The sequence below is a fragment of the Mandrillus leucophaeus genome, unplaced genomic scaffold, assembly GCF_000951045.1.
Source record: "Mandrillus leucophaeus isolate KB7577 unplaced genomic scaffold, Mleu.le_1.0 Scaffold128, whole genome shotgun sequence".
NCBI lineage: Eukaryota > Metazoa > Chordata > Mammalia > Primates > Cercopithecidae > Mandrillus > Mandrillus leucophaeus.
The window spans coordinates 3,131,383-3,142,012 of NW_012101209.1; the positions used below are offsets into that span (position 1 = coordinate 3,131,383).

The 10,630-nt window shown below is 41.1% G+C and overlaps 1 protein-coding gene and 1 pseudogene across 1 annotated transcript; one reads left to right on the top strand and one right to left on the bottom strand.

The window, feature by feature from the left end:
• The window catches only part of LOC105533750, a 136,287-nt pseudogene that overhangs the window by 99,650 nt on the left and 26,007 nt on the right, over window positions 1–10,630 (bottom strand).
• ZNRF2 (zinc and ring finger 2, E3 ubiquitin protein ligase) lies at window positions 2,010–5,602 on the top strand. Its single transcript, XM_011972224.1, is given in 3 exon segments — window positions 2,010–2,386; window positions 2,388–2,443; window positions 5,363–5,602. Coding segments are annotated over 3 exon segments (453 nt in total). The 3' UTR covers window positions 5,383–5,602.

Below are 10,630 nucleotides of genomic sequence, written 5' to 3' on the forward strand. Positions count from 1 at the left end.
AAAAAAAAAGACTAAAAAAAAAGAGATAATGGAGGAAAATACATTCTCTTCATAATCTTTCCAAAGTACCATTTTGTGATGGTTGCCTTAAACATTATAAACTCTGACAATTTAGATCATTTCACTTGTGAATCAGTCACTTCAAAATTATACATTATGCTTCTATATAGAAAAATATTACATATGTGGTAACCAATTCTGTAATATAAATAATAGTAACTGTTAAGTCAATATAAAAGCATATAATTAAAATATGGTGATTAATAGAAAAATACAAAGATTTATAGAAACATTTCAAAATTCATTTCATTTAGATCCTTGAATTTATTCCTTCATAAAATATATAAAGTATATTATAAAAACTGGAACATAATGAAATAATAGCACCTGTATGCATTACCACTTTAACCAAGCAGAAGATTTAATTAACCAGTTGTTTCCAATCTGCAAGCTATTTGTAACATATTCAAAGACAAAGGAAAAATAACAACAAAAAAATTTCTGACAGAATGTTTATGTCTCAGAGGTTTTTTAAAAATAACATTATACATTCTGGAAAACTATTGTGAGATCACTGGGGGAAAAATAAAAAAATAAAGAGTTGAAAAAGGAAAGTAAGCACCTCTAAGAGCTAACCATTTTTAGTATTTTGGTGATTGGCCAGGCGCCGTGGCTCATGCCTGTAATCCCACCACTTTGGGAGGCCAACGCGGGCAGATCACGAGGTCAGGAGTTCGAGAACAGCCTGGCCAACTGGTGAAACCCCATCTCTACCAAAAATACAAAAATTAGCTGGGCATGGTGGCAGGCGCCTGTGATGCCAGCTACTCAGGAGGCTGAGGCAGGAGAATCACTTGAAATCGGAAGGCAGAGGCTGCAATGAGCCAAGATCACACCACTGCACTCCAGCCTGGGCAACAAGAGTGAAACTCCAATTCAAAAAAACAAAAAAAATGTTGGTGATTATCTTTCCAGTCCTCCCCCTAGGCATTTAAAACATGAAATTAAGAGTTACTCAATACTACCTAATGAGATCACATTATCAATGTTAATGTAATATATATCACTAAACATCGTAAACATCTTTCCACGTCTCACAAGTGTAGATTTATTATACAGCCTGATATAGTAGGAAAAGCATAGCTTTGATGTCAGAACTGAACGGAAATTCTGACTCTGCAAGTTATAGTTTCTATGGTTTCAAGAAATCCTTCAACAGCTGTCAATCATTTCATCTCTCAAATGAGTTTAATAATAACTGTTCTACAAGAGAAGTGAGATAAGAGCTCACATATATAGTCATGTATGTCCTAAGTATAGTGCTGGCATATAGTATGCAATGAATGATTTTACCTTTTTAAAACATTCTGTTCTAAACTCACATTTTTATTTGTAAATGAGAAATTAATCTCCTGTGAAATTAATCTCGCAGGGGGAGCAAGGCGACGGTTGCCAGGAAGCGCGTGCCACCCCTCCCTCCCATTCTTCGTCCTCCCCTCGCGCGCCACCCGTTTTTCCCTCTTTCTCCGTTAATAACAGCTGGGCGGCTGGGGGAGGAGGGAAGGTGGCCCCGGTGGAGTCTGGGCGGGCGCCTCCCGCTCAGCCGCCAGCCGCCTTGGGAGCCGGAGGATAGCGGCGCTAGCAGCGGCCGCCCGAGAGGAGGCTGTGCCGAGGCTCGGGGCGCCGAGCGCAGCAGCAGAGAGCACCAGCGACCCGTTGTGGCGCACCAGAAGCAAAACCAGCTGCAGCCGCACGGTCAACTGAGGCGCCCCTTCCTGCTGGAGCCAGCGAGGGGTGCGCGCAGCCGGGACCCCTTCCTCTGCGCGTCTCCTCGTTTCCCCCGGCCGCGTCAAGCCGCCAGCCTCGCCCGCCGCCCAGAGAAGGGGGCGCCGGGCGGCGGCCCTGTACGCGCGGAGGCCTCTCTGGACCGGCCGCGGCGCCTGGGCCCTGCTCTCTAGCTCCCGCGCTCGCTCCTGCCCTCTGGGCTCTCCGGGCGCAGCGCGGAGGACATGAGCGCCAAGCAGAGCGGCCCGACAGCAGTTAACAGTCGCACGCGCGCGTGCTCGGGCTCAGATCTACTTTCCAGTAGCAGCGGAGGGGCTAATGGGACCGCGGACGGCGGAGGCGCTCTGACCGCCGCTGCGCGGAGGTTCCCGGCTCAGGTGCCCAATGCGCAGCAGCTCAGCGCTGCGGCCGGCGCCGCGGCGGCTTCGGCAGCCCCGCGCAGCCGCTGCCTCGGCGGGGCCGTGGGGAGCGTGGCGTCGGCGGCCCGTGCGGCGCAGTCCTCCTTCAGCATCCCGAACAGCAGCAGCGGCCCCTACGGCTCGCAGGACTCGGTGCACAGCAGCCCTGAAGACGGCGGCGGCGGCGGCGGCCGGGACCCGGGTGCCGCGGCCGGTGATTCGCTCCTTACCAGCTCACCTGTCGCCGCGCAAGTTTGGAGGTACGGACCCCTCTCCGCGCGCCCGCGCTCGGTCCTCCCACGGCTGCACGTGGGTTGTGGCCGCCGGCTATTTTTAGCCTTGTTTTCTCCTTCGCCCGGGGCGCCGGGGGCTGCTTCCCGGCCCAGCCCCCGCAGGTCTCCATCCTGGGAAGAAACCCCTGGCACTTAACTGCTGCGGTGGCGCTGTCGCGTAGACGCGTGGTTTGGTTTTTAAACATCGTGAGCACCCTCACCTCAGCGGCTCCCCGGTAGAGAAAGTCTGTTTTTCAGAGAGATGACTGCAGCAAATGTTGTTTTACAACAAACCGACGAAACAGCCCTTGTGGTTGTGGCTTTTGGTACCGGGAAGTCAGGAGGAGACCCGTTGCTAAATGTAGTTCTATCTGGGGACTCAGTGGGGAACAGTTTTTAAAGGCCAAAAGTCAAAGGGTCTCGAATGAACGCTGAGTTACCATCTTTGGACCGACCTTTAATAAAAAGCTGTAATCCTTAAATCCGTGTCAGTCCCACTTACTATGTCACTTTAATTGGAGGAAAGCGTTAATGAAAAGTTTGTTTTTAAACCCCACTGAACCGCTACTTAAGGTCACAGTTAATGTGAGTCCTGCTTAATTTGGAAAGCATTTAAAAAGTGGAAAAGTTTCCTAAGGAAGTAAAAATTTTGCAACTCTGCCTACAAGGTACAGTAATTGGCTAGGTTCTTTTGAAGAGCAGTGTTGACTAGAGTTAAGAAAAAGTCAGTTGTGGAAAATGGACATTTTTAATAGCAAAATGATGTGCTTTACTATAGAAACAGGAGGAAGGGTGCGTTGTCCTGGGAAAAGTGAATTCTACTTCTTCAGTTATGTTTTATGCTGATCTACTTTATTGCAAAACGCTAATAGTAAATGAATCAAGACCACCTCCCCTCCCCGATTTATGAAAATAAATACAAATATAGAAGATAAGCATTCCCATTTCATCGCATTATGCATCCAATATTAGAAGAATTCGCAGCTGAGCGCAGATGAACAGCGAAAACAGCATCCCCTACATTTTTGTGCCTCTTTTACTCATATATTTGTAAACGTAGGAACTTTGAGTGGAGACTTAGTAAAGTGGAATACGTAGTAATTTATCTGTTCTGATGTTCTGTACTATCAGCATACACGCCAGCATAAATTAAAAATAAGAATGTCATGTTTAATTTTTCCCATCTTTTTAGTAACGCTTTGCACATTCAATATGGAATGACGCTTGACTTTTAATTAGCTACCTTGTTTTAAATTAATTTTTGCTTCTTAAAAATATTCATCCCTCTTAAAATTGGGCCATTTTTAAAAGTCATTTGCTTTTGAGTAAAAGAACTCTCCTGGTGTCCTTAAAGTGATTTGATCACAACTAAACTAAGTTGAAGTTGCTGTAGTCCACATTGAAGAATATAAAAGGCAGATTCTGAGAATTGGTGATTAGTGTGAGATTGAAGGGCAAACTGGTTTTTAATATTTATCTTTATCTTTTTAAAGTGAAAACTTGCATTTAGCAGTTATCAAAAGATGAATAAGTTCGCTAAAGAAGGGTGAATAGGAAAAGCCTTGTCAAGTTAATAGTTAATATTTAATATGCTGATTTTTAAAAATTCATTTTCTAAGAGCTGATAATTCCCTTTGAGAAACATGTTTCTATGGGTTTACTTTGTTAAGTAAATGCATTCCATTCAGAGCACGGGACAGTTGAGCCCCATGTTATTCCTAGTAAATGAGTAAGTCAAAATACCTAGTTGCTTATAGTTGGAGATAAAGCATTTCTCTTTTTTCTTATCTAAGTTGTAGATTTGTGCAGTCACTATAGTTCTTTTAGTGCTGTTGGGGTTGGGTGACTGGGACCTAGTAGTACAGTGACAGTTTCTGAGAAACTTATAGCAGTCTTTCTCAACCGGCTTTGTGGAGACAATTGTGCTGTAGTGTGCAATGCATTTTAACTTTTAGCTCCAGTGCATTTAGGACAGTTTTAGTTATGTGTCATTCTTGGAACAGTTGAGAAAACAGTCACTGAAAAAATTGCCTGTGTTTAGTGATTCAGATGAGGAACCTCAGTTGAGAATTGCTGGAAAGGGATCAGAGAAATTACCTGTTCTTACTGTATGACAGGATCAAATGAAGGTGCCACATCCTGAAATTTTTGTTGAGACAGGGAGATGGAATACACTTATGTGAAACCCCATCTTAGTGGCATGCCTTACTGAGATTTTTACCTATATTTTAGTGGACGGGTTATTAGGAAAATAATAGAAGTGTGTTTCTCATCATCATGAGATTTAGGGAGCTAGATCTTATAATTTAAAAAATTAGACTTGACTATACTTCACATTTACTTGATTTTTTAGTATCTATTATAGCATTATTGTGTTTATTCAGTTACAAATTTTATAAATGGTTATATACAAATAACCCATCTTAAAATTGATAAAAGGATTATTTTAGAATTAATGGAAAGTTCATATTGTTTTTTGTAAAGCTGTTGTTTTAATTGTTGTTTAGATTATTCACGTCTCCTAATAAGAAAATATGGTACCAATAAGATTCAAAATTATTCTCTTGTGAGCTGTCATGTAATTTATAGAAAATGAAAAACAGTCCCCCCTTTTTATTTTTAACACTTAAGAGTCTAGCAGGTGGAATTGTTAGTAGTTCCCTCATAATGAATTGCCACATTGAACGAGGAAGTTTTCTGTGTTGGTTTTATGTTTTGCTGTCTTTTGTACATCTATTTTGGCTATATACGCTCTTATTTTCTCTAGAGACTGGAAGAAAAATGCCTAATCCAGATATTTCAGTTTGTAGAAATTTCCTAGAATTGAGTTGCCGGACATCAGAATATGATTATATTTATATAGGAGTTTTTAGGTGAAGTAAATCTTGTCTTTGTTATTCTTTTCAGACTGGGGAGTGTTAAAGTGAACAGACACTTTCTCGACTACTGCTAGTATTGTCCATCACCTTTGTTTTAAAACGGGTCTTAAGGGTATTTCCTAACGTTTAAAAGTCTTGATGGTATCTTAGAGGGGTTTGTCTGGCTTTAATTTATATCTACGTTTTTTTTCCCACTGTCAAGTAGCTATTGTTCATAAGAGCATAATATGAGTGGTAAAATAGCCTTTTAATGATGCGGCAAGAATGGGGTAGATGAATTGGGCTATAGAAATATACCAATAAATGGAGATTATTTCCAGAGAAATCGTGTGGACTTCTAAATGTGTCCTTGAGTCCGGAAGTGAAAATGTAAAATGACTTAATCTCAGACAACCAGTGGTGTGGGGTTGCTTTTGGCCTTCTGATTTTCTTGAGCTTTCTTGGGTGTGGCTTGCTCTTGAGTATTTCAGTAGTCTGATTGTCATTCAGGTGCCTTGTTACTTGTGAAACATGTTTTCTTATATTGAAGGAGTGCGGGTTATCTCTTAAAACTGAGTATGTTGAAGAAGACCTATATTTCTAGGAAGATTTCTCTTAATTTTTAAGGCAGATGTGAAGTTTTATGGTGTTAGGTTGTCTTCATCAATTAACCATTATTGAATTGGTCTCAGTTATCACTTCTTACCAATATCAAGTGCCAAAATGTTTGAATTTGGGATATTGTAATTTATTTCCTATTCTTGAATGTTATTTTGTGCCATTGAAGGCTTTTACGGGGAGTGGCAGAAGAGGAATGTTTGCCTCTTTCTAAGAAAAATGAGCCTTCTAACCACAACCCCTGCCACTCCTGAAGTAACAAGAATTTTGGTGGTTATTGTTTCTCACTTGTAATTTCATACCTTCATATTATATGCTTTGCTGTGTGTAAGTGTGGCCTGTGTCGTGGAAGTTTCTGCTTTGGGGATTTTTTGAAACTATTCTTGACTGCAAGGTGGGGAGGATTGGTGAGTTGCACAGGGCATCACCTGATCTGAGAGCAGCATGACCTGAGAACCTGGTATTTTGATGCTTTGCTGGCTGGTGCAGTGCCTGAGGGGATAAGAGCCCTGTTGTTGTAAGATAGTGTCCTACTCCCTCAGGCACATCTCCAGCGAGTCCCTTGCTGTCCTCCAATTTGATTGCTTTGCCTGATGACTAGTAAGTAAGTTCTTCTGACTACCAAATATCGTTAATTAGATATCAACTTTTAAACTATTTATTATTGTTTGCGCTTGTAAGGAGAATTGCCCTAATGTTACACTTATTACATCTACTAAGTATTATGTAAAATTGGGTATATTGGCAAATGTGTTAAAAGAGAGTGTAGGAACTGCTTTATATAGCAAATTACTTCCTAAGTTTTACGTTATGTAAATATTCTTAAGAACTATTGTTAATTTGAAATGTTAGTCTGTGTTTTAATTTTGCATGTACATGACATTTACTTGTTTAGAAATTGGACAAAACGTAGGCCTTTTTGTGAAAAAAGAGTTCAGAAATGCCTTAGGTTCTGATTTTATTCGTTTTCTAAGCTGCTTATTAACAAATGACTACAAATTTAGTGGTTCTAAGCAACAGATTTACTACCTCACAATTTCTATGGGTCAAGAGGCTGGGCACAACTTAGCTATGTCCTCTGTAAGACTGCAGTCAAAGTGTTGGCCAGGGCTGGGTTGTTATCTAGAGACTCAACTGGGGAAAGGTCTGCCCCCAGACTTCCTTGGGTTATTGGCTGAATTTATTTCTTTGTGTCTGTTAGGTTCAGAGCAGCTTGCTTCTTCAAAGTCAGCACAGGAAGAGTCTAGCAAAGGTGAACTGGTGCTATGTTCTTACATAATCACGTACATGTAATCACATACAACCCATTGCCTTTGCTGTATTTCATTGATTAGAAGCAAGCCATAGGTCCAGTTCACGTGCAAGGGGAGGGAATTATACAAAGGTTTAAACACCAGGAAGTGTAGGAATCAAGAAGAGTCACATCAGTTCTGTCTGCCACATGGATTATAGACTTAGATTGACGGTTGAACATGTAACTTTTTTGTTAAACTCATTTTTTATTTACTTTTAAAAAGTTGTCCTAATGCATATGGTAAGTATAGTATTAATAAACATGAATCGAGCCCCTTTTAGGGGCTGCACATTGTAGTTACTGAGGGTTCAAATATGGGGCTTCTTTATGCACTGCTCAACTCTCCACTGAATTTGGGAGATGGGTATATGTGATTATTATACGGTGCAACAAATTCTGTAATAGAACTGTTAGCAAAATGCCTAGTGAAGTATCTTTGTCTAGGCTAGTCAAAAAATGCTTCCCAGAGGAGGGTACATTTGAACTGTAGTTTGAAGGATTTAGAAGTTTTACGGAGAGAGGGCACCATAGACTAAAGAGAAATCCATAGAAGCGTGGGTTTTGATAGGGCATACTGAAAAGTTAAATATGTCTGGATTGCAGGGTGCATAGAGGAATGATGAGAACCTGAAGCTAGAAAAATAGAAAGTGGAGCCAGTTGAAGGATTTTATAGTGCTATAGGTTTGTTTTATCTCATAAAGTTTGAAAGCAGGGGGAGTATCATGATTAGGCCATTGGGCACAATTAACAATCATAATTTACATGGATGGCAACCTTCTCTAGTGGTGCAGACTTCAGGCTGTATGCAGCAACCCTTATCAGGATTCAGTTCTTAAGGAGGAGAGTGTGATAGCAGGAGGGTAAGTTAGGATTCGAATTTTAGAATATAACTGATAGAAGATGCCTATGTTGAAAACATGGCATTGGTGAGGGAGAAGAAAAGTTAGATTTGATTGAGATTTCTAAGGTAGAACTGATAGAATTGAGAACCAGGGTACATAGTGATGTCTTTAACCAGTATTAAAGATGAAAAGAACAAGTTTTAGGAAATGATAATGAGTTCCTTTTAGGCCTGTTAAATTTGAGTGGCTGTAGGATTTCCACCTGGATAGAAGTATCCTTTAAGTGGTTGGAAACATGAGTCTCTAATTCAGGATATTACAAAAAATTGAGAAATCAATTTTCAGGTTATAAATGAATCCAGAAAGTGGGTAAGATTCCTAAGGAATAAATACAAGTTGATGAAGGACAAGGATGGAATCCAGAGAAGTATTTTAAGAGACAGGCAGAGGAAGAGGCCAGCAATTAGAATTCAACCACAGGGAAAGGATGTTTTTTAAAACCTTTTTTTTTTTAATTATAAAAATAATACCTGTTCACTAGAGAAAAACTAACATACAGAAAAGCAGTGGCTCACGCCTGTCATCCCAGCACTTTGGGAGGCTGAGGTGGGCGGATCACGAGGTCAGGAGATCGAGACCATCCTGGCTAACACGGTGAAACCCCGTCTCTACTAAAAATACAAAAAATTAGCTGGGCGTGGTGGCGGGCACCTGGAGTCCCATCTACTCGGGAGGCTGAGGCAGGAGAACGATGTGAACCCACGAGGCAGAGCTTGCAGTGAGCCGAGATCGCGCCACTTCACTCTGGCCTGGGCAAAACAGTGAGACTCCATCACACACACACACACAAAAGCAAATTGCTGGTAATCTTACCACCAGAAATAACCAGAAAAAAGTGTTAATGTCTTTTATATATGTATTTGTTTTAGACACAAAGTTTGTTTGGAACATTCATTTTTATATTGTTTTGATTTTAACCTTTCTGATGTTCTCATACGAAGTTTAAAGCTACAAATTTTCCTCTAAGAATTGCTTTACCTGAATCCCACTGATTTTGAAGTGTTCTTGTTAACATTCAGTGAAAAATGCATTTCAATTTCCCATATGATTTCTTCTTGATCCATGGGTTACATATTCTTTGATAACGTGCTCTTTCCCTTTCCACTAGTTTCTAACATTGTATTAAAATTTTTTGTAACGTGATTTTTAATTATCACCCAGTATTCCAAAAATCACTCAAATATTTAACGAGGACCCGCTCTTCTGGACACTATTCTGGGGATACAGCAGTGAAAAAATAAGATAAAAATCCCTGCTTTTAGGGGCCTTATTATTCTATTTGGGAGAGAGAGTAAACAAACAAGTAAAATACATAGCGTGTTAGGGCATTCAGTGTAATGGAAAAAAATGGAGTGCAAAGGCTGATAGAGATTCTGGGATGGAGCCCTGTCTATAGTTGCTATTTTAAATAGGGTTTTAAGGATGACCTCACTGACAAGGTGACAATTTAAGCAGAAGGTGAAGGAGCAAGCCATGAGGATCTCTGGGGGAAAAACATTTTCAGGCACAGGGAACAGTAACTGTAAAGGCCCTGAGGCATGAGTGTACCCGATATGTAGATTTACTGCAGCTGGAGTGCAGAGGGCTGTAGAAGATGAGAGCATAGTGGGGTGGCGTGAGGTTGGGACAGAATCATAAACTGCCTCGTAACCACTGACCTGTAGTTTCTGGCTTTGGTTTGAAAAAGGGATGGGGAGACACTGGAGTATTTTTGTGCAGAGGATTGACATAATCTGACTTGGGTTTTAAAGGATTACTCTGGCTATTGTGTGAGGTGGCAAGAGTCAGCAAGGAGGCAAAAATCCAGATGAAAGGTAACAGTAGCTTGGAGTAGGGTGGCAGTGCTGGAGGTGCTAAGCAGTGGCCAGATTCTGGATATCCATGTTTTGAAGATAGAGCCACCTGGATTACATGTGGAGGTATGAGAGAAAATGAAGAGTCAAGGATTTATTTGGTTGTTCCTTATGGTTGAGTTTGTTTGGTACAGTTATAATAAAATACTGTTGCTGTGAACACCCTGGTAAGCAAATTTGCAAATTTTTACAGGTTTTTAAAAAAATTTTTTTGGATGGAGTCTCCCTCTGTCACCCAGGCTAGAGTGCAGTAGTGCAATCTTGGTTCACTGCAATCTCTGCCTCCCAGGTTCAAGCGATTCTTGTGCCTCAGCCTCCCAAGTAGCTGGGATTACAGGTGTGCACCACCATGCCTGTCTAATTTTTGTATTTTTAGTAGAGACTGGATTTTACCATGTTGGCCACGCTAGTCTCAAACTCTTGGCCTCAAGAGATTCACCCACCTCGGTCTCCCAAAGTGGTGGGATTACAGGCCTGAGCGCCCAGCCAGTTCTTAGAAATTTATCAGCGACATGGGATTGCCAGAAACAAAGATATACTTTTGTTCAAGGCATTTGATCTTTATTGCCAAATTGCTCGTTAGAAATGGAAACAGCTTCTAGCAAGGTATAATCTTTAGGACTATGTAAAATTTTTTTTTTTTTTTTTT